Here is a 23,751-nt window from a genome sequence, read left to right on the forward strand (position 1 = left end):
AAGGCCAGCCTGGTCTACAGAGTGAGTACCAGACAGACAGCCAAGGCTACACAGAGAAACCCTGTCTAAACAAAACAAAACAAAAACAAAAAATTATGCACCACTACACCCAGCTATTTTGTATTATTATTTTGTACTGTGCTAGGTCTGGGCCCTCCTATAAATTCTATATTAAACCGCCCCAGACCTACAGCATACAATAGCCACCAGAATTGCTGTATCATCATCTTTCTCATCCTCTTCTTCTAGTTCTATTAAATTTTAGCATACAGTGTATTGAGTTTCACCATGACAACTCCATATATCTGCATCATTATACTTTATTTTCTCTCTTTCTAGCACTGTAGCTAAACCTGTGGGGCCTCTCTCAGGCTAGTCCAGGACTCTACCATTAAGAAATAGCCCCAACCTTTTTTCTTTCTATTTTAGGACTTGGTCTTACTTGAGCTAGCTTTGTCGTACAAACTGGCTTTGGGCTAAATACATCTTCTTGCCTCAGCCTTCCAAGCCTGCACTGGCCCTGTATTCTCTGACTGTATCTTATTCCTTAAACACCCACAAAGGATGAACGGTTCATAAGAAAAAGCATTCTGTGTGAGGGCAGACCCCTGATCGCCTGTGACTGCGATGAGAAAGGGCTCCTCCCCACTGTCCCCTGGAGCCATCAGTGACATTAGAAAGCTAGCTTGAATAGCTCTGCAGCCACAGACACGGGTCAGGAAAGCCATCTGCAGTAAACAGCGACGGCAGAGAACACAGCCCGCAGATGGAACAGTCTACAAATATGAAGATCTTGAGTTGCTCCCAGAGAAAAAGACAAGACAGACAAGGAGTCCTAGAACCAAGGCTTATGACCCACACCCTCAAGACAACTGCGCGGTCCTAACACAGGCTTAAGGTAACTCAGCTTATTTTCTCTGAAGGCCACTGGAGCCCAGAGATGCAGGTCTATAAAGTGATGCCAAGGGCATCTCAACGAAACCACGCACACGGCTGCGGTCACAGGGCATCATCTCAATGAAACCACGCATACGGCTGCGGTCACAGGGCATCATCTCAACGAAACCACGCACACGGCTGCGGTCACAGGGCATCATCTCAATGAAACCATGCGCACTGCTGCAGTCACAGGGCATCATCTCAATGAAACCACGCACACGGCTGCAGTCACAGCTCTCTCTCCTCCAGCACAAACCTTTTCCATATCTGGTCTCCCGATTTCCATGTAGGATCCACTCGAAATTATTCTTACAGATGTAATCCACGTGAATCCGGCACGCCGCGTGAAACAGGAACATCTCAGTCTTATTTTTCATCTTTTGTTTCTTGCTGATATAGAAAAATGTGAGATTCAGTACCAAGAACACTAGGCCGTCAAGATGGGGGGTGGGGGGGACAACTGACTCCAGGAAGTTTTCTTGTGATGTGCATGCCCCGCACCCTAGTGTCAAATACACAAGTGCACAAATAAAATAAAATGAATACGGCCCTCTTGATCTACTTGAATAACATGACCCCAAACAAGGTCTGATTGTGTCACCTCTCAAAAGTGTCCCAGAGCTTCTGGTTCCATATCCTCTTTATCGTCACAATCTTGAAATGTTTCATGGATGCTTTAAACTGTTCGCTTATTTTGGCATACTCCTCATCCTGGCTATCGAGTTCTATAAACTTAAAAAAAAAAAAAAAAAGATGTTTCTATGTTAACTAGGAAACACTGAGAGTATGCTAATCATCACATGTGCCCGCCCATGCCCTGTCCACCACTGCAGTTCTCAGGAGGAAGGGCTGGCTTAGCATGCCCATATCTGGTAATGAACCAATAGGCACGTGCACCTGTCTGTTCAGGCCAACCTATTCGGTGTACCACTTAGTCCAAGAGACCCAGGAAGTTAGTTGTCCACATTCCAAAACCAACCAGTGACAGAGACATCAGAGATACCTATGGAACACATGCAGCCTGCCTTCACAAGAGCTGCAGCCAGATGTGAAGGCTAACCCAGACGAGGAACAGTCTCGTCTCCACCGGGATGGTGACAACGTGGGACACACGAAGGTGGGCTACTGTTGCTCTCAGAATCCTGCTTTCTTTATCAGTTATGATCTCACAGGGTGGCTGTGAGAATCTACCTGAATGACATTGCATCTCTGGAGTCTGAGTTGCCCTAGAAAATAGTTGTTCTCTGAGAAAGCATTCCGGTCATACCCGGGCACCTTGCCTTTGACTCTGGAGCTAGGTTTTGAAGAAGCAACTCACTCATTCTGTTAACAAACCCATATGCTTACTGTAAAGCATTTTTCCACCTTTAAAGGATTCACCCACCAAACAAGCAAAGCCAGTTACCTCATATTCGTTAGGAGAAACAGCGCTAGCATTCCTCTGGGGAGGAGAATACAGGGACAGAGCATCTGCCTGGGGCGTCACTGGCTGATGGCTACAAAGAAAGACAGAAGGAAATTTTACTTGGTTCCCTTTCTTTGTACCCTCAACACGCAGCCAGAAAGTCAGGGCTTTTCTGGGAAATGTGGTGTTGACTTCTATACATCCTCTGAACTACCCCTGAAAATTCCTGGTTCTAGTAACCATGGGTTTTAAAAAGGGCTGAGTAATGTAAATGCTTTCTTTCCCACTACTTTACACTGTAAAAGCATGGACAGACGAGAAAGTGCAGTACATACAGTGCTGACATGAAGGCCTAATGATGAGTCTCATTGATAGATCCTTTCAGGTTGCAGGAAAGAACTGACTCTTTAGAGTTTGTCCTTGACGACCTCCTGTGTGTGTGTGTGGGGGGTGCACACACCTATATACAGACACTGAGTAAATGGATGGATGGAGGGATGGCTGGAGGGAGAGTAAATAAAACTAAAGGCACCAATTCTATTCTTTTTGATGTATCTGTTCAACCTTCAAAGGTACAGGTGTGTCAGGGTGAGCTTGTGCGTCTTGTAACTTCTTTGCCAAGTGATAGACAGGTAAATATAGAAAGACAGAGGAAGGGACCTTGCCTTTCTTTTTGTAGAAACTGTATTTCAGGGTGAGAGGTCAGCTGGAAGGCTGAAACAACCGCAGCCATCCCTTAATGTCAGTAAACATGGCAATGAGCAAAGCATCAAAACCCAGCCTGGACCTGACAAGTCCTCAAAATCTGGGAGCCAGCCTGCAGAAGCCACTCTAGGAGCCAGCCTGCAGAAGCCACTCTAGGAGCCAGCCTGCAGAAGCCACTCTAGGAGCCAGCCTGCAGAAGCCACCCATACAGTGGTCTCCTTGGAATATGATGGAGTATATTTTGATTGATCAAAATACCTATTTCTTTTTTTTTCAAATACCTATTTCTTTTTTACCCTGAATTTTAAAAATTGCATTTTAAAAATAGAGGGTAGTCAGATGTGAAGGCGCATACCTTTAATCCTAGCACTCAGGAGGCAGAACGAGGCATAAATGTGAGTTTGAAGACAGCCTGGTCTTCATATTGAATTTGAGGCCAGGTAAGACTACAGAGAGAGACCCTATCTCAGATATAAGCAAACAGGGGGTGGGGGACAGGGGGTGGGGGAGAGGGATGTGGGAGGGGGAAGAAAAGAAAAGAAAATCTGAAGGATGGACTAAGAAGATAGTTCCTGGGGTGTAGAGGAATCCAGCAATATGGCTGCTCTGATCACATCCAAAGACATTCTAGGTCTATGGGATCTGGCTGGAATGCAAACACATCTTTAATTCCAAACAATGAGATCTTATTGAGAGACAGACAACACTTTGTCAACAAACCAGAGAAACTTTAGATTGAAAGAGTCAGATAGGATACGCCTAGCCTTCAGGAGAAAAGCTGGAGAGCTGGCTCAGCAGTTAAGGCTGTTCTTCCAGAGGCTCTGAGTTCAATTCCCAACAACTACATGGTGGCTCACAACCATCTGTAATGAGATCTGACGCCCTCTTCTGGTGTGTCTGAAGACAGCCACAGTGTACTCGTATAAATAAAATAAATCTTTCAAAAAAGAGAGAGAGAGAAGCTATTTACTAGCAGTGTAGAGAGTTGGGAAGTCTGTTCAGTTGAGTGGACTTCGGTGAGTCAGCTGGAGGTCAGGTCAGGGAGCTGAGTTCATTTGTGCTGTTGGTGAGCTCATGTGTAGGTCAGCAGAGGCAACTGAAGCCAGAGAAGAAGAACAAGTCAGAAGATAGAACACATTTCCAGAGTTAGTTTGGGCCAGGCAGGAGAACTCAGTGAAAAGCTGGGAAAAGCCAGACAGAATCCGTCAGCTTGGAGAAGATTATGAGTCAGAACAGCTAAGTTGAGCCGGTCACCCAGAGTTCGGGGAGAACTAGAAAGGGCGAGCTTTATCTAGCAGTAAGCCTCTGAGACGCCAACTATATTAGGCGAATAGAACTTATTTTACAACTGGGAAAAGTGAGGCTCTAAGCTCAGATGCCCGTCATGCACATAAAAAAAGCCATGCATGGCAGTTCCCACCCCTGCCCCCGTAATACCAGTACTGGCAGGAAGTGGAAACAAGTGTCCAGGAACATGCTGGTCAGTCAGTCTCGCTGATGAGCATGCTTGCTCTAGTGTCAGCTAGCAACTGTCTCAAGGTAGATTGAGGACTGCATACCAATGTCAATTTTTGCCCTCCACCCGTACCAGAATTGGTGAGGTCACAAGCACGCATGCACATGCACATAATTTTTGTATAATTTATTTATTTTTATCTTATGTGCACTGATGTAGTTGCAGACAGTTGTGAGCTGCTATGTGGGCGCTGGGAACTGAATTTGGATCCTCTGGAAGACCAGTCAGTACTCTAAACCACTGAACCACCTTTCCAGCCCCCATACACCATTTCTTTAAAAACAGAGGCAGGTACACCTAAACAGTTTAAAAGCAGCTTGGAGATAACTCAACTATCAAAGGTAATTTCAAAGAGAATGGGAAAATAGACTGTGAAATGGGCATGACATGACGTTTAATGAATTGCTGTCGATTTTGTTAGATGTGTTGTCACAGAGTCTAACACTAAGAGGTACAAACCAAAGAAGCTTTCACTACTGACCACCAGTCACAATGGGCCATTGTTCCAGGCTCTGAAGGTGACCTCAGCAGTGAGCACGCTCGTGCCACGAAGCATTTGTGTGGATGAGAGGGGGCAGTGTGGTTCACCTGCCCAAATCCTGGAGGCTAACGGACAGAGGGCAGGTGTGAACTCAGGTGACCTCGAACCTGAACCAATCCTGCAGCACTGGCACCCACATCCCTCCCGGACATGACTTCCTGCCTATCCCAGATTCGAGCACTTTCTAGATGTCACTTTCTCGTTGCCTTGTCATAGATTAATCCACATTCGGCTCTCATAGCTACGAGAATCTAGAACAGCTTGGTTTTTACACCTGCCTTGACACCTGACTCATATATCACACACCCCCAGAGGGAAAAAAATCCAGCTGCCAAGTTTGTGAACAATGAGATTTTACTGAGTTTCATAGCAGACAGGCAAGTTACAATGAATTCCCCATAGCAAAACCCGCCTTGAAATGCCCCATGGGTACAATGATTACAAGTCGATTAAATCTAAAACCAATGCCTTTAGAGAACTTCATCTCTCTGGCTCTTCACCAGGCTGCTGGCTTAAGCCTCTTTCTCAGCCTCCGGTCCTCTCAGCACAACCAAAGACAGAGAGGACCCACGGCAAAACGAAACCCAGTGTATTCACTTGCACACCCCTTGATCCAGCCAGTCGCAGCTGGAGCAAGAGAGGCCCAGAGTAGGGATGAGAGCGAGCGGCTAAAACACCCTGTAAGTTAAGGACAGATGCTGGTTTCATGGTATAGTATCCCTTCATCCTACACCCTAAACCCAAGGCCTTGTATCTATTACACAAAGCTTAACCAAGTGCTTGCACTCCCCGGGCCCCCTGGCCAGGAAACCTTCAGTTATGCCACATTGCTTAACAATTTCCTTACTCATAGATAAATCAAATAGAAACTACAGTAAGACAGAGGCAGGAACTTCCCAAGAACACAGAATCCAGATGCATGACGCAGCATGACGCAGCATGACGCAGCATGACGCAGCATGACGCAGCATGACGCAGCATGACGCAGCATGACGCAGCATGACGCAGCACGGTCTTGGCCCGAGCCAACAGATGCAGAACACTTACTCTGGACCTGTTCTCTGCTGCTTCACATCCTTCGAAGAAACAAATACTGGCCTCCTGACAACACGCCTTTGAGTCTTGGAAACTATATTCGTCTGAATCATCCCTTTAAAATAAAATAAAATAGATCAAGACTTGCTCCTAGAAAATGACTCATATTTTTCCAGAGATCATTTGTACAGCAAACATTCATGATTGAATCTTTTTCTTTATTTCTTCTTTTTTTTTCTTCTAGTCAAGACAGGTTTTCTCTTTAGGCTAGGCTGTTCCAGAACTCACTCTGTAGACCAGACTAGGCTCAAACTCACAGAGATCCACCTGCTTCTGTCTTCTGATTAAAGGTGTATGCCATGAATGAATCTTTCATGTACAATCAGAGAAGGGTACTTTTAGATAAATCAACTGTAGACCTGGTTCAAAATTTCAAGAGTGACTTTTTACAATTACCATGCATTGCTAGAGTATAAAATAACATTTTTTTTGGAAAATAGTTAAATAGCTTCTCATAAAGTCCAACATATCCAGGAACTCCACCCAAACAAATGAAAACCTATATCCACACAAAAATAGCTGCATTACTGAAACTAAACATTGGAAAACAACAGGTGAATGAATAAACTATTGAATGTATTCCTAATGGAATATTATTCAGCCATTAAAAGTGAAGGCAACATAAATGATTCTAAAACCCACTATTATGAGTGAAAGAACCCAGCTAGGTATGAATATATACTTTGAGAATCTATTAATAGCTGGGTAGTAGGTGGGCCCTTAATTCCAGCACTCCAGAGGCCGAGGCAGAACTCTTTAAGTTTGAGTCCAGCCTGGTCTATATCGATATCCAGGATAGCCAGGGCTACACAGAAAAACCTTGTCTCAGGAAAGAGAGAGAGAGAGAGAGAGAGAGAGAGAGAGAGAGAGAGAGATTAATTTGAAGTATCAAAAATGGTAAAATTGACCTATAGGAACTAAGCAAAGTAGCCATAGTTTTGTCATGAAGTAAAAGAAGGGTTCCAGATGTTGTAAACGAGTCAGAACAGGGCTAGGCAATGGTGATGTATGCCTTTAATCCTAGCACTAGGGAGGCAGAGGCAGGCAGATCTTTGTGAGTTCAAATGGAGTCTACAAAGCAAGTTCCAGGATAGCCAGAGCTATGTAGAGAAACCGTGTCTCAACATCTCAACACACACACACACACACACACACACAGAGAGAGAGAGAGAGAGAGAGAGAGAGAGAGAGAGAGAGAGAGAGAGAGAGAGAGAGACAAAAAGAGGCAGGGGAAACTTTGGGGCCGATGGCAAGTGTCATGTAAAGTTGCCAATGCTCAGCCAACTGCATAAGTGAAATGGGTTGATTTTACTGAGCCATTAGGACTCGGAAAGGGTGATATAACAAACCCAAGGAAATTAAAACGGTAAACTGGCTATTGCAGCAACGACACTCAAAATCTCCCCATGGCTCTGACGTTAAGAAAATGGTGGGGGCCGGAGAGATGGCTCAACAACCAAGAACACAGGCAGGGATTAAAGACATGCCCTGGGTCCCCATTAGGGTTTTGCTTGTTTGTTTTGTTTTGTTGTTATTGGTGGTGGTGGAGTATCAAGATAAAGTTTCTCTGTGTAGCCTTGGCTCTATAGACAGGCCATCCACATCTGATCCTCATCACCCACGGGGTAGCTTACAAATGTCTGTGTCTCCAGTTCTAGGGGTTCAGGTGCCCTTCCTCTTTTGACCTCCATGGGCAACAGGCACACAGTTTTATAACATGTAGGCAAAATATCGAGACACATTAAAAAAAAAAAAAAAAAAAAAAAGCCCAATGCTGAAGAGATGGCTCTGGGGTTAACAAGCGTTTGCTTTCCTTTAGCATTAATCTTCAATCTTCAAAATCAACTCATAGTTTAAATGAAACATATAAAATAACAAATCTGAAATACAAGGATTTTCGCTTAATAATAGCTAACTCAGTTTTTGCTTGTTTTGATTTTGGAGGGGGTGGTACTTTGTGTTCAGATAGGGTCTCACTATTCATCCCTAACAGCCCCAGAAAACACAGAGATTCTCCTGCCTCTGCCTCCCAAGTGCAGGGATTAAAGACATGCCCTGGGTCCCCATTAGGGTTTTGTTTGTTTGTTTTGTTTTGTTGTTATCGGTAGTGGTGGACTATCAAGATAAAGTTTCTCTGTGTAGCCTTGGCTTTCCTGGAAATTGCTCTATAGACAGGCCAGCCTCAAAATCACAGAGATCCGCCTGCCTCTGCCTCCTGCGTGCTGGGATTAAAGATATGGGCCACCATCACCAGGCCCCAATTAAGTTTTTAATATCTAGTTCTCATAACCATAATTTTTAACACTAGTCACGGTAGTTTTTGACAATTTGATAGAAACCAGTACTGGGAAGAGGGAGCCTCAGATGAGGAATCGTCTCCATCAGATTAGCCCATGGGCAAGTCTGTAGGCATGTCTGGGAGGCATTTTCTTACTTGCTAATTATGTGGGAGACCCAGCCCACTGTGGGCAACAGCATGACCAGGCAGATGGAACTATTCTGTATAAGAAAGGCAGTAAAGCACCTTTACAGTACTTTGCTTTACAGTAAGCCTGGAAAGCAAGCCAATAAGCAACAGTCCTCTATGGTGTCTGCTTCAAGCTCCTGCCTAACAACCCACTGACATTCAACACTCCAATACACTTACTCACTGTTTGTCTAGTGGACACAGAAGACATAAAGCAGCGAGCATATTTCAACATGTCTTGGTGGGAATGCCAGATACATTCCCAAAATCTGTTGGTGTAATATAATCCCCAAAGTTACATTGTTTACAACATAATAAATGGAGTAGGGCTCAAGCCTCAGAGACAACTGGGCAAGTCAAGGACTTGAGAAAGTCTCACTTCTTCAAAACTGTCCCCAGAAGGGCAAGTGTCTGGCTACTTGCAAGCATGTATGTCCCTGAGGCACGATACCAAGGGGACAGTGCTTTCAAAGCCAAGCTGGTTTCAGATCCCATTTCCCTTTCACTTAACATAGCACACTGGTGGAAGCCACCAAGAGGACCTTCCTACAGAGGCTCAAATAAACATGGTGGCGGGCCAAGTGCCCAAGTGGACGTGACAAATGAGATCACTGATCAAGAGGCAAGGCGTGAAGAAAAAAGCAAGTTTCTAGATGTCTAAGCCTGCCCAGAGGCCCAAGAACTACACTGTAGCCATCTAAAAGTAAACAGTCAAGTGTCCCGCCCAGAATCAGAAACATAGTCTGATAGAGCTGAAGAACCCTCTAGAGATGTCTTGTTCCATCCTCTGAGTTCTAGGAGAGAAGTGGCAATAGGGAGTCTGGAGGCTCTTCTGGAGGTTTGTACAGAAAGAGTGCGTTGGGAACAGCGTCCCAGACCACTCTCAGAGACTGTTCCACCGTGTTAAAAAACGACCCTTGACCTTGGGTGTGTCGTGTAGATGGACTGTCTACTTTTGTGTGCTCAGTGCCAAAGAGACAAGAACTCACCTTGAAAGCTTAACTCGTACTTCTGTGAACCAGCGTGGAACTGCAAAACTCCCCTGGGACAGGAGTGGAAGAGAGACTCCAAGTACGCAGAGTTGATGTCGGAGCTGGTGTGGCCTGGGCTCTAGTCACACAAAAATGAAGAGGACATAGGTAAAGAGTCTCGGGGGATCTCTAGTCTTCTATCTCACACAGTCTCGCAGTCTTAACGATGCAGCCAGGGAGGCTCTCACACGCCAGGCTTACTAACTTCCCACCAGCCACCAAGTCACGGTGCTGGAGGGAGAGAGCACTCACTGTCCTGTAGAAACTGACTGTACCTGTTGCGGCGAGTGCCTGTTGCAGTGTATCTGATCACACTGTGAACCCCAAGTTGTGTTGTTTACTGGAAAACCCCGTTTCTACTCGTGGTGTGGCTCAGCCCTTAGCACACACCTTTAGTTGGAAACAATGAAGGTAAAGTTAGTTTGTAGATGGAAGCACCCATGCTTGAGTATGAGGTCTAACTGAGTGAGTGGCAGACAAAGTGATGAATCAGGGAAAGATTTGACAGAACAGGATCTGCCCAACTCTCAGGAGAACAGAGAGGAGGGAAGAGAAGCTGCTTAAGAGCAGCAGGGGAGAGGGAGAGAGAGAGAGAGGGAGAGAGAGAGAGAGAGAGAGAGAGAGAGAGAGAGAGAGAGAGAGAGAGAGAGAGAGAGAGAGAGAGAGAGAGAGAGAGATTTACTGGAATAGTTTTATAGAGACAGGTTACATAGAGAGAGCAAGCCAGACACAGGTGAAGATGAGAGGCCAAATCTTTTAAGTTCAGACTCCATTTTTAGAGAACCTGACCTAAGTTTGAACTCAGGTAGACTAACAGGCATTAGTTTCCAAGTCTGCCCCCCACCCCAACAACAAAACCTGAGCCTAACTCCAGTCTCTAGGCTAATCCCCAAACAGACCAACATTTCAAGATTATAACCTCAACAAGATCAGTGTCTCCAGGTTCTTCTCCTAACAATTCTGCACGCCACCCTACCCCACCCCAGGTTACAAGCCCACCCCCTGCCTGACGACCACCAACGCGGAGGGGAGCAGAAGTTACGTTTATGATGTGACTCCCAGCACCAGCCTATCATGTTAAAGGCCACAGGAGCTTTCCAATGAGATGCTTGCTCACCTACTTCCTCCTGGCTGCTTACTATAAAGCCTTGCCCCAATAGACATTCAGGACTCCCCGCCCCCAAAATCCCATCCAGTGTGACGGTGGTACATTGTGGGGGCCCAAGCTCGCTCGAATAGAATAAAGACCCTGCTGTGAGTTGCATCAGATTGGCTCTTATCTGTGTTTTTTTGGGGGATCACTAACATTTTCCTGGCACAACAAAGACAGACATGAGCCAGAGAATGAGAAGAAGCTAGATTAGAACATATTGCTAGAGTTAGTTTGAGGCCAAGAAGAGCAAAACGTCAGAGGCTGAGAGAGATGCCAGTTTGAATCAGTCAGCTTGGAGAGCAGTTTGAGCCTGAACAGTTGAGTTGAATCAGAATTCAGAACTAGAAAGGGCGAGGTTATTCAGCAGCAAGTCTCAGAAGGTTAAATAAGACTGTACAGATGCGGGCTGGTGAGATGGCTCAGTGGGTAAGAGCGCCCGACTGCTCTTCCGAAGTTGCAGAGTTCAAATCCCAGCAACCACATGGTGGCTCACAACCATCCATAACAAGATCTGATGCCCTCTTCTGGAGTGTCTGAAGACAGCTATAGTGTACTTACATATAATAAGTAAATAAATCTTAAAAAAAAAAAAATTAAAAAAAAAAAAAAAAAAAAGACTGTACGGATGCTAGGAGCTTCCAGGACTAGGCCTAGATTAGCAGAGGGAGGCAGTAAGCTCAGAGGCAATTACATCATCTACCTCTTCAGCTCTGTGCCTTAATCTACTTTTCCAAATTTCACACACAGGAAGTACACCAGGAAACTGACTAAATATGGTCAGTCACCAAGAAGAAGGACTTGGTGGATCCTTATTTGACCATCATCTAAGTGATGGTCTGTGAACCTCACTTTGACTAACAAGGCTCTAGGGCCTGGTGCAGCTGAAGATAGCTGTGAATTCAACCCAACACAAATACAAAAATCATCCCAAAAATATCATGAGTTTCTTAGTTTCGCTGCATTTGAGCTTTGTAGATAAAATGTGGTTTCACTTTCCTTCTCCATCTTGTTTCTTCTCACAGTTTCTAACTTGTATTTCATTTTGTTTGTGTCTGTCTCTCTGTCTGTCTGTCTGTCTGTCTGTCTGCTGTCTGCCTGTCTTGACTTTTCAAGATAGGGTTTCTGTCTGTGTATAGCTCTCCCTAGCTGTCTTGGAACTCACTCTGTAGACAAGGCTGGCCTTAAACTCATAGAAATCCTCCTGCCTCTGCCTGACTAACTAATTTTTTTAAGCATTAGCCCATACACTGTGCTCCTTGTTTTTGAAACCGGGTCTGGAACTCACTATGTGGACCAGGCTGGCTTTGAACCCACAGAGATTCAACTACCTCTGCTAAGTGCTGGGATCTAAGGCATGTATGTACTACCATGCCTGACCTACATAGATTCTTTTCAACCTTGTGACATTTATTTAATGGGAAGGTAGGGGGAGTGCATGAGCCATAGGATGCCCTTGTGAAGGTCTGAGGACAGCTTGGAGAAGTCAGTTTCCTTCTTCCACCATGTGGGTCCCCGGGATCGAACTCTTCCACCATGGGAGAGAGCAGATTGAAGGCTCACCATATACCTTTACCCTGTTTCTCTTTTAGCCAACTCGATGCATGCCATGGTGGAGCCAATAAATACGAGAACTCATTCACATCCCACAGCACAAAGATTTTGCATTGTGTTTATGCACACTGAAGACTATGTTCCAGCCCTGGCGGGATGGCTCAGCTGGTAAAGTTGCTTGCTGGCAAGCCTGAGAACCTGAATTCCATCCCCAGATCCCACATGACAGAAAAGAACGGACTCTTCAAAGTTGCCTTCTGACCTCTACATTCACATACACACACACAGGCGCACACACACGGATACACACACACACACAGATACACACACACACACAATGTAATTTAAGAAATAAAATTTATAACACCTTTGTAGTCTGAATGTCCCAGAAAAAAAAGTCTGTATTAAGGAGCTCAGGGGGCAGTGGGTAAGAGCACCCCACTGCTCTTCCGAAGGTGCAGAGTTCAAATCCCAGCAACCACATGGTGGCTCACAACCATCCCTAACAAGATCTGACTCCCTCTTCTGGAGTGTCTGAAGACAGCTACAGTGTACTTACATATAGTAAATAAATAAATCTTTAAAAAAAAAAAAAAAGAGCTCAGAAACGTTCTTTCTTTGTTTGATACAGGATCTCAATATGCAGCCCAGGCTGGTCTCAGGATGCAGCCCAGACTGGTCTCAGGATGCAGCCCAGGCTGGTGTGACCCAGTGATATGATTTCATGCACCCCTATGCTTGTAGGCGAAGACCCTTGATGTTTCATTAGGAAATGTGATCTATAGAACTAGACATACTTATGTCTAAATTATATTTACTTATTTCTGTGGGGGAAATGGAAGGCGGGTTATCAGGTTTGGTGACAGGTGCCTTAGTCAGTGGCTCTAAATTTAAATTTAAATCTCTCCTATTCTCTTTTTGGTCTCTGTCACTAGGATACAAATGTTTCCTGATCTTCCTTTTTTATCACAAGGTCGGAACCAGGAGACCTATAGTTTATTTCCTAAGGTTAATTAACTTGGGCTTATAATATCTATTCCCACTTGACAAAATCACTTCTATGCAACTGCTGCACTTTGACAGCATGCTTGGCTTGACTGTAAGAAGAATCTGGACTGTCCCATGTCACAGGAGCCCACTGTGAACAGAACTCCACTCCACCTGGCCTCGGGAGCAAGCAGATGAGCACAGGGACTGAGACCTCTGATCTGGCACCTAGCCTATTTCAAAACAGCAACTCCGCCCGTGTTCCTCTTTGCTCATTTAGGTTCCTTGGAAGATTCTCTGACACAATGTGAGTGCTGCTGGGACCTCTGGAAAGCACTGTGCTGCAGCCCTGAGGATGGAGGGACCCTTGCAGAGCCCCTCCCTACTGCACACGGCCTCCCTACAGCACGGTGGTGTCCCTGCCCTGCAGTTGTTTCTCATAGAGGCGCTGGCTGTGTGCCTCTCTTTGCTTTGGCAGCTCCAATGTCCTCACTTCTAACGACGCAGAACCTCGCTGTCATTTCTTTGTCCTTTACTCTTGGCTTCATTTGTCTCTTTCAAAGTCATTTTCATCAGAAGACATTTCTTGCTCCGCCTTCTCCCCCTACCCCTACCCCTTTAAGACATCTACAGAAAAGGGCAGATGTTCAGCTTCTCCAGACACTATTCCCTCTTATTAAGTCACTGCTGTGGGACAGCCTAGAATCTTCTAGTCCAATTTCAAGTTTGTGTCAGTCCAAACTCCGACTGAATACTAGTGACCAGTGTGGTTTGTATGTTAGAGCAGGTTAAGGCGTTCTGCTAGTGCAACAATCATGGAGACATCTCTCTCCATCGGTCTCTTAGGTCCCCATTACCACCCCTTCTGCTGGTTGTATATCTGGAATTGATACACAGACAGCTAGGTTCACGGCCCCCGACATCTTTCAGAATGGGAAAGAGGGACATAGGACTGAGCTGTGTCTCCCAAGTGAAAGACAATATAGATTTGTGTTTCTCATTCTTCCTAGAGTATATAGGAACTGGAAACTGGAAGGCACCGACCCTCCAAAATACCCCAAGCTTCACTTTCCGTGTCCACTCTCCAAGAATACGTAGGTATGTAGGCTTCAAACATTTTAATGGTGTTTTGGCTTCTTTCCCCTCAGGGGGAAATGGTACTCACCTCATCCCCATACTGAGTATATTCATTCAATTCATTCTTCCAATACCAAAGCCACTTGGTGGTGAAGGCAGAATTAAGTGTGTTTTCGACAAATGAAGGAGTGGAGAGGCGTCGGATAGGGTAGGAATTACAACTCATTTTCTGGAAATCAATCCGATGTTTTTCTATCAAAATGCTGCAAGAGAAAGGCAGAAAGTTAACTTCCTCGACCTCTGCTCCCAGCATTCTGGCTACCCCTACCACAAACACAGAATTTAAACTGCGGGGCTGCAATGGATCCTTAAATAGTCTTTCTCAATTTCTCTCTGACTCTTTCATTCTTAGTGGTATTGGGGATTGAGCCTAAGTTTCCTTTACACAGCTCCTAGTCTTACACATAATAATAAAAACCCTGAAATCCAGACAGGTAATTTGTCTATGTAACATATGTGTGGTTTGAATATGCTTGGCCCAGAGAGTGGCACTATAGGAGATGTGGCCTTGTTGGAAAAAGTGTACCAGCATGGGGGTGGACTTTAAGACCCTTACCCTAGGCTGGGCGTGGCGGCGCACGCCTTTAATCCCAGCACTCGGGAGGCAGAGACAGGTGGATTTCTGAGTTCCAGGCCACCCTGGTCTACAGAGTGAGTTCCAGGACAGCCAAGACTATACAGAGAAAGAGAGAGAGAGAGAGAGAGAGAGAGAGAGAGAGAGAGAGAGAGAGAGAGAGAGAGAAGTGTAAAGAGATACTAATTCTTTCTCTTTAAAAAAAAAATCCCCAGTGGGCTAGAGCAAAGACTTAGTGTGGTTGGTTGAGAGCACTAGGGGCTCTTATAGAGGACTTGGGTTCAATTTCCTGCACTCACACAGTAACTCATTTGCAACTTCAGTTCCAAGAAATCCACACATGCAAACAGCCAAAACCACTCACACACATTAAAAAAAAAAAAGAAAGAAAAAAATCTTTATATAAAGGGAAAATGTAAAATGACCCCCCCCATAAAAAGAATAAAATTGTTCATAAAATAACCTGGCTTAGTGTTTAGGAACTTATTTTTTTAATGAAAAAGAAAACAGATTTATTATAATTCAAATAGTTTGAATAATGTAAGAACTATAAGAGGACTGGCAAGGTCAAAGTTATCATAGTAATATTAAAACACCAACAAGAAAAAAAGAAAAGAAAAGAAAAGAAAAGAAAAGAAAAGAAAAGAAAAGAAAAGAAAAGAAAAGAAAAGAAAAGACTTGGTTTGGTGGCAAATGCTTTTAATCCCAGCACTCAGGAGGCAGAGATAGGGAGATCTCTGAGTTCAAGACCAGCCTGGTCTACAGAGCAAGTTCCAGGACAGCCAGGGCTACACAGAGAAAACCTACTTCAAAAAACAAAGCAAATGGAGGCTGGAGAGATGGCTCAGCAGTTAAGAGCACTGACTGTTCTTCCAGAGGTCCTGAGTTCAATTCCCAGCGACAGATGGCTCGCAACCATCTGTAATGGGATCCGATGCCCTCTTCTGGTGTGTCTGAAGACAGCAACAGTATACCCACATACATGAAATAAATAAGTAAATCTTTAAAAACCAAAACAAAGCAAATCCCCTACCATTTACCTTTTGTGTTTTCCTACTTTCATGTGTACAAGTTAACTTTCTGGAGGCTACATGATACATAACTTTACAGCAGATTTCATTTTTATTTGTGTGTGTGTGTATGAGTGGGTGTGATGTGAGGGGGTGTTGTGGCTATTATGTGTGTGCATATGTGTGATATGTGTATAAGATGTGCATATATGGCCAGGCATGGTGGTGCACATCTTTAATCCCAGCACTTGGGAGGCAGAGGCAGATGGATTTCTGAGTTCGAGGCCAGCCTGGTCTACAGAGTGTGAGTTCCAGGACAGCCAGGGATGTACAGAGAAACCCTGTCTCGAAAAACCAAAAAAAAAAAAAAAAAAAGATGTGCATGTATGCATATGTGGATATATAATGTGAGGGTTTGCACTGGATGTGTATTTATGTATAAGATGCGAATGTGTATTTATGTGCATGTGTTGTATGGTGCATGTGTGTATACATGTATGCATGTGCATGTACATGTGTGTGTATGGTGTGTGCACACTATCACACACATGGAAGTCAGAGAACTACACTTAGAAGTCAATTCTCCCCTTTTCCAGTGTATTCTGGGAGCTGAACTTAGCTCATCCTGTTCACACAGCAAGCACTTTTATCTACCGAGCCGTCATCCAGCCCTAGGTATTATTTTTAATATGTCATACTGATAGCTGTAATTAGCATACACAGATCCTTAGTATGCTTCAAGAGTGGTAATGCTGTTGAGATGAAAGTCTGAGAACTGCTGTTCTAAGAAAGACCTCTTAGGTCCATGATTAGGAAAGACCAGGGAACTTTCAGTAACAGGTAGAAGACATTGCTGGTTAGGAGAATCAGGGAAGGCAAAACCAAGAATACTGCTACACACTGCCACACAACAAATTCTATTCTTAAACACCAGTCGTTTCAAGATTGAGAGCTGGGTTTATGAAGAAGGAAAAGTATGTTGGGGGGAGTGCACTGGCCAAAAAACAAAAGGTGGGGGGGGGGGTCTCATCTACATACGAGAACAACCAATGCTGCCCCCTAGTGGCAGAATGCAGCAACACAGAACATCTATCTAAATATTCCACACTGGATGAAAATCATGTACACTTTCCTCTTGCACACCACAAGCAAATGTGGTCACGTGGCTATCACCCTCGCCAACCCCGGCAAGTGCAGACATCCAAGGCACCTTCTTGGATGCGTCTAGAACACATCGAGATGACACACACAAAAATTGTAGGTACATTATCAAACACCTGTACCAGAACACAGAATTATTCAAATTATATGTGTGTGGGGTGCATGTGCACATGTGTGCATGAAGGTTAGAGGTCAAACTTTAGATCCACTGTGGGTTTTTTGAGAAAGGGTCTCTTGCTGAGCTGGAACTCATCGAGCAGGCTAGGCTGGGAATCGCCTGTCTCCAGTCTCCCAGAACAGAGGTTACTCACACACGCTCTGTGTGTTCTGGGCATTGAAATCAAGCACTTGCTACCTCCCAAACTGTCAGTCATACATTCAAATTAATAAGATAAGCCAAAGGCTTATTTATTCTGAATCATTTAAATCATTTTTAAAAATGTGTGTGCGTGTGTGTGTACAGGCATGTACACATATCTGCATGTATGTAAAGGCCAGAAGACAACCTCAACTGTCATTCTCTGACACCTCCTGCCTTGCTTTTTTTTGTTTGTTTTTTTTTTTTGTTTTTCGAGACAGGGTTTCTCTGTATAGCTCTGGCTATCCTGGAACTCACTTTGTAGAGCAGGCTGGCCTCGAACTCAGAAATCCGCCTGCCTCTGCCTCCCGAGTGCTGGAATTAAAGGCGTGCACCACCATGCCCGACTCTGCCTTGCTTTTTAAGACCAGGTCTCAATGGCCTGCTGTTCACCAAGGAGGCTAGACTGGCTACTAACATACCCTAAGGATCCATCTGTCCCTCCCTCCCCCGGTCTGGGATCATAAGCCCTGCTTTCTCCCCGCACCAAGAGCTGAGGATCAAATCCAGGACCTCGAAGCTTGCTTGGCAAACATTCTATGGCTGAGACAACTCCTCAATATCTGTCTGGATTTTTAAATTTTTTTAATTAATTATTAATTAATTATTTTGAGATAGGGTTTTCTGTATAGTCTTCATTCTCCTGGAACTCTCTCTGTAAACCAGGCTGCCCTCAAACTCAGAGATCTTCCGACCACTGCCTCCGGAGTGCGTGAGCCACCATGCGTGGCTGTGTCTGCCTGGCTTTTTAAAAGCATGGGTTTGAGGGGTTCTCACACTTGTAAGGCAACTGACTGGTTTTCTCAGTTTTTTGTTTTTTGTTTTGTTTGTTTGTTTGAAGACAGGATGCCTCTGTGTAACAGAACCCTGGCTGTCCTGGAACTTGCTCTGTAGACCAGGCTGGCCTCAAACTCAAAGAGATCACCTGCCTCTGTCTCCCAAGTGCTGGGATTAAAGGCATGTGTCACCATCACCTCCCGGGTTTTATTGTATTTTTGTTTAATAATTTTGGCAGTGTGTTGTAAGTATGAGTGAGAGTGGGCACAGGTGCCACAGCACGCGAGTAGAAGGCAGAGGACAACTTGCTAGAGCTGTTCTCTCTTGTCACCTTCCTGGGACAGGGCCTTTCTTCTCTCTCCTGTTATGTGGTATACCCTAGGCTGGATGGCCACCAGCTTCTACTGGGTGGGCTATCTCGTCTGGCTTCTTCATGACTTCCAGGGGGACAAGTGCTTCCGTGTGCTAAGTCATCTCCCTGGCCTCCTTTACTGTTTTAAATAGTGATGTGCTATTAAGAGTATGAGCTGACCTCTGAACTGTGCTTTTCCAGGGGACACACCTACAGATCAATCACGTCATTGTTACGTCACTCAAGTGACTAAGTCTTCCCAGAATCTCTAGCTCGAAGCAGCTTGGTGTACCATAGGCTGAGGCCCCTCTGCTCAAGTTGCGGATCCCATCAGGTAGAGGACAGCCATCAACTTACATTTCAATTCGGGGATCACAATAGGCCCGCTCGATATACTCCATATCCTGGAAGTCCATCCAAGTGGGCAATATGAACAGCTGCCACCGGTAGGGCAGATGGAAGTGGCTCTTGTTGCAGTTGCCTACAGGGATAAGGGTTTTACGGTCAATGCTGGGGTTTCTAATCAATTCAAGTTCACTGTTCAACTTCAAGTTCACTACTGGCTTCCTGTCAAGTCCACCCCATTTCACCTGCCAGGTGTTTCTCCAGCATCCCTTTGGTCGTTTTGGCCCCTGTGTGCATTGTGTACCATTTACTCTGGGTCCCACAGGAACCCATTAGAAAATCAGATCTGGGTTGGAGAGATGGCTTAGCTGGCTGCTCTTCCAGACAGCCTGGGTTCGATTCCCAGTACCCCGCATGGCAGCTTACAACCATCTGTAACTCCAGTTCTAGGCGATCTACACCTTTTCTGGCCAAGCTCTCTAGGATAGACAGCTCCTTGTCTTTCTGTGAAGCCTTGGCCTAAGAGTCATCTCTTCCAGAATGAATCCCAGTAACTACTCTCACTCCGTATGATCTGACTGTATCTTTTAGTTCCTTAAGCTGGTATCGGATAACCCATTTGGACTAGATGTCATGTTTTTGCTTATTTTAAGCAGTATTCCTGTTTGTGGATACTCTGATGCTCACTTTAATTACAGATACATTGAAGAAAGTTGTGTCATTGTTAAGCTAATGCTCCTAGCACATGTGACAAAAGATACTAGAATGGACACTTGCTAAGTAAGGAACTATTTATTATCATCCCAGCGAGAACACAGAGAATAAAGAAACTAATCTCTCAAGTTCTCAATGCTGGGGTTAAATCACTTAAATTGTTTTTTGGTTTTTTTTAATTTCATACCTGTGTGCTGTGTTTCCATCATCCTTCTCCCTCCAGGCCCTCCTGGTCATGTTGAATTCATGACCTCTTTTTCTTCAATTATTATTGCTGTCCTATATGTATATGTCTAATTGATATACACATGAGTAAATATATAAATATAATGGGTTTTTATTAATGATTTAAAATTCTTAGGTGTGCGTGCCTGCATGAGTTTATCTACACCATGTGAATGAGGCGCCCATGGAGGCTAGAAGGCTGTATCGGATGCCCTAGAACTGGAGTCACAGGTGGTTGTGAGCAGCCATGTGGGCGTCAGAAACTTCTTCCAGATCCTCTATTAGCACAGTAAGTGGACTGATGAGATGGCTCAGCGGGTAAGAGCACCAACTGCTCTTCCAAAGGTCCCGAGTTCAAATCCCAACAACCATATGGTGGCTCACAACCATCCATAACAAGATCTGATGCCCTCTTCTGGAGTGTCTGAAGTCAGCTACAGTGTACTTACATATAATAAATAAATAAATCTTTAAAAAAAAAAAAAAAAGAGCAGTAAGTGCTCAACTTCTGAACCATCTCACCTGCGCCGTAAATGACTGTAAAAAATGTTTAAAAATACATGGCTACTTTACAATAAAAAGGCACCACAGAGGGACTCACAGAAGGACACTGCTTGAGATTTATAATATATAAAAAGGCTTTAATGGAGGAGGGGGGAGGATGGGAAGGGGAAAGGGGAGGGAAAAGGCTGTTCTGGAGGTGGGAGAGTCTTCAGTGGTGTAACCATTGGAAAGCTGCCTGTGCCCCTGTAAATAGCCCCACACTTGAGCTTATGCGAGCCATCTTGATTTAACACTGTGGGTCATTACCAAAAATAAAAAGGCCATACCTGTTGGAGGGCTTGTTGGAAAGTGGAGGGGGGGAGGTGATGAAAGGAGAGAAATGAGAGGGTGCAATAGGTGTGTTTATGAAAATAAAAAGGGCATTATGGGGCTGGAGAGATGGTTTAGTGGTTAAGAGCACTGACTGCTCTTCCAGAGGTCCTGAGTTCAATTCCCAGCAACCACACGGTGGCTCACAACCATCTGTAATGGGATCTGATGCCCTCTTCTGGTGTGTCTGAAGAGAGTGACATTGTACTCACATACATAAACTAAATAAATATTTTTTTAAATTGCATTATATATAATTATATAATATTATATATATGCTATTATAAAAGATTTTAAAAAAAAAGATTTATTTATTTATTATATGTAAGTACACTGTAGCTGTCTTCAGACACTCCAGAAGAGGGAGTCAAATCTCGTTGCGGATGGTTGTGAGCCACCATGTGGTTGCTGGGATTTGAACTCAGGACCTTCAGAAGAGCAGTCCAGTGCTCTTACCCGCTGAGCCATCTCACCAGCCCATAAAAGATTTTTTTAAAAAAGACTGAAGAGACAGCAAGATGAAAGAGGGAAGATAGGGAGAGAGAGGGATTAGAAAAATAGCCGAGCTACAATGGAAAAGTCTTCTCTAAAAATCCAACAGATCACTCAAAAGCAGCAGCACGGTCTCCACCAAGTACTGGCGTGTGCCATGCTCACAGCAGCAGTACCCACAGTGGCTAAAGCATCCTACCGAGATGCCAACTTACTCTGTCGGCAGCCCCTGCCCAGATGATCCAGACAGATTTCCTTCGGGTCATGATCATCCATCCCAGGAGATACAGGATTTACGATGTAGGATAGGGGATCTGCAAAACAAAAGAGGATGGATGTGTGTATGCCAGAAATGAGGACGCCTGGCCTCACAGCGAGGAAGACGTAGTCCACGGGGTCCACATTCCCTGGATTCGGGGTGCTCCGGAGAGCCTGCTCAGCCCCTCTGTAGAATGAATCATGGATACCAGGGCACCGGAGAGTTCTGGGTATGAAATGATTACAGTTCTCAGGTAGGCTATTCAGTGCTGTGGTGTTGTGTTTTGCCGTGGTGTTGTGTTTGTCTTTCCCTATGCATTCAAGCTCTGGGAGTCCCCTAGGCGACTTACACTCAGCAGGGTCTGACATCATCATCGTCATCATCCTCAAGGGCTCACTGGCTGGGCTCACAGATGCATGGGAGGAGTTCTTGCCAGGGCTCCCAGAGGCTGCAACTCTATGGCTTGAGGAAGACAGGGGCGTCGGAGGCAGCCTGTTGCTGCCCTGTACAGGGGTAGTGGTCTCCCCAGGCATAGCCAGGACATGGCTTCTCAGACTCTGAACTCCAGAATAGACTGCTTCTTTTCCTCCAGTGACTGCTGACTTCACGCCAAAGCCAGTGGTACCACTTTTCGAGACATTAGGCGTTTCATCCATAATTTGACTAAAGCCATTTGGGCCGTTATGGGTAGATGTGCCTGCCCACGCTGGGTTTTCTCCATATTTACTCTGCAGGAATTCCGTGTCTTGACCACTGTCAGTGATTCTGCCAGCGGTCTGGGGATCCTGGGTTTTAGCCACACTCTTCCGGTGGTTGCTAGGTAGCATCATTTCTTCCAGATCGTTGTCTGTGGCCCTTTTACCTAGAATTCCTGAGACTGTTGCTTCTTCCATTGTCACCCCACCAATGTAACTATTTAAAAACGGGACGTGATCAACGTCCTTGTTCTTGCCCTTGACCTCGATGTGGTGTCCGGAAGGTATGCCTATTTTCACAGCCCCGGCTTCATTTCTTTGTGCCGCATCGAGTGGAAAGCCGGCAGCGGAGGTTCGACTCGTGGATGAATCAGAACGATTCCTAGAAAATAAGCCATCTGGATCCCCATTCTCCGAAAACTCCTGGCTTGCTCTCATTTGACTGGGTCCTCGGACACCAGCAGCCTTAGGTGAGAGGGAGGAAAGCTGTGCACGGTCATGAGTCCCCAGGTACTTGAACTTCTGGGTGACATCTGCAGACATGTCCTCCAGGGAATCCTTACAGCTGGTGACATCTGGGCTAGGGGGACCAGATCCCAGAGGTGAGACTGTTGAGAGAACCTCTAGACTGTTGTAATGGAAGCGGTCTCTGCTTTTGCTTCTGTCTCTGTGCACCCCGCCTCTGCGATGTGGGTGGGGAGCTGGAAAGAGAAACCCAGAGAGAAAATTCAAGCTCAGGTCAGTCCCTGCTTGTCCAGCCTTGTAGCTAAGTTTTATCATAGGAGTTTCCTAAGTCGGGGCTGCGAATCTTAGGATGAAGCTGCAACCCGGCAGAGTCTACAACAGCAGTCTGTGGGTGGCTAAGACAAGGGAGGACCCCAAAGCTCCTCTGGCCTCTCCTGGAACTCAGTGAGCCCTCCAGTCCTGAATACCCCAGGTGGGGTGTCACCAGACTCTAGTTCTGAGTGAATGTTCATTACTACATGAATGTAGCCAATGAGAGAAATATGTCTATGACTCACAGAGATGTCACGCATTATGATCTGGGTTCCTGAATAGGCACTTCTAACACTGAAACCAAATGGTAAATGCCTGCAGGCTCAAGCTAAGTCTTCATCTAAGCCACAGACTCTCCGGGCTTCTTCCTCTAGCTCCCTTAGTGCTCCTTGAGGCTTGGGCCATTGCTATGTACTGTAATGGTCTAGTTGTCTCCAGACAGGGAATTCTCACAGATGCCAGCTTTTGTTGTGCAAAACCTTAATCCTTAATTTTAAACTTTTGTTTGGATAAAGATGCTTACAGCTAGGCAGAAGAGAGGTAGGCAGGGCTTAGTTTCCCAGGCTTGGCATCTGAGTAGAGACTGAAAGGAGAGGGGAGAGGGGAGAGGGG

At 45.2% G+C, this 23,751-nt stretch overlaps 1 protein-coding gene across 1 annotated transcript in view; it reads right to left on the bottom strand.

Annotated features, from left to right (window-relative positions):
- The window catches only part of Zc3hav1 (zinc finger CCCH-type containing, antiviral 1), a 51,298-nt gene that overhangs the window by 5,138 nt on the left and 22,409 nt on the right, over positions 1-23,751 (bottom strand). The window contains exons 5-13 of the mRNA XM_021191417.2: positions 22,017-23,063; positions 21,624-21,722; positions 19,117-19,240; positions 14,556-14,730; positions 9,658-9,778; positions 6,154-6,256; positions 2,345-2,435; positions 1,541-1,671; positions 1,196-1,329 (exon numbers count right to left, since the gene is read on the bottom strand). Of these exons, the coding sequence (XP_021047076.1) occupies positions 1,196-1,329; positions 1,541-1,671; positions 2,345-2,435; positions 6,154-6,256; positions 9,658-9,778; positions 14,556-14,730; positions 19,117-19,240; positions 21,624-21,722; positions 22,017-23,063 (2,025 nt within the window). The remainder of the gene's footprint in view (positions 1-1,195; positions 1,330-1,540; positions 1,672-2,344; positions 2,436-6,153; positions 6,257-9,657; positions 9,779-14,555; positions 14,731-19,116; positions 19,241-21,623; positions 21,723-22,016; positions 23,064-23,751) is intronic.

This window comes from Mus pahari, chromosome 2 (assembly GCF_900095145.1).
Source record: "Mus pahari chromosome 2, PAHARI_EIJ_v1.1, whole genome shotgun sequence".
Lineage (NCBI taxonomy): Eukaryota > Metazoa > Chordata > Mammalia > Rodentia > Muridae > Mus > Mus pahari.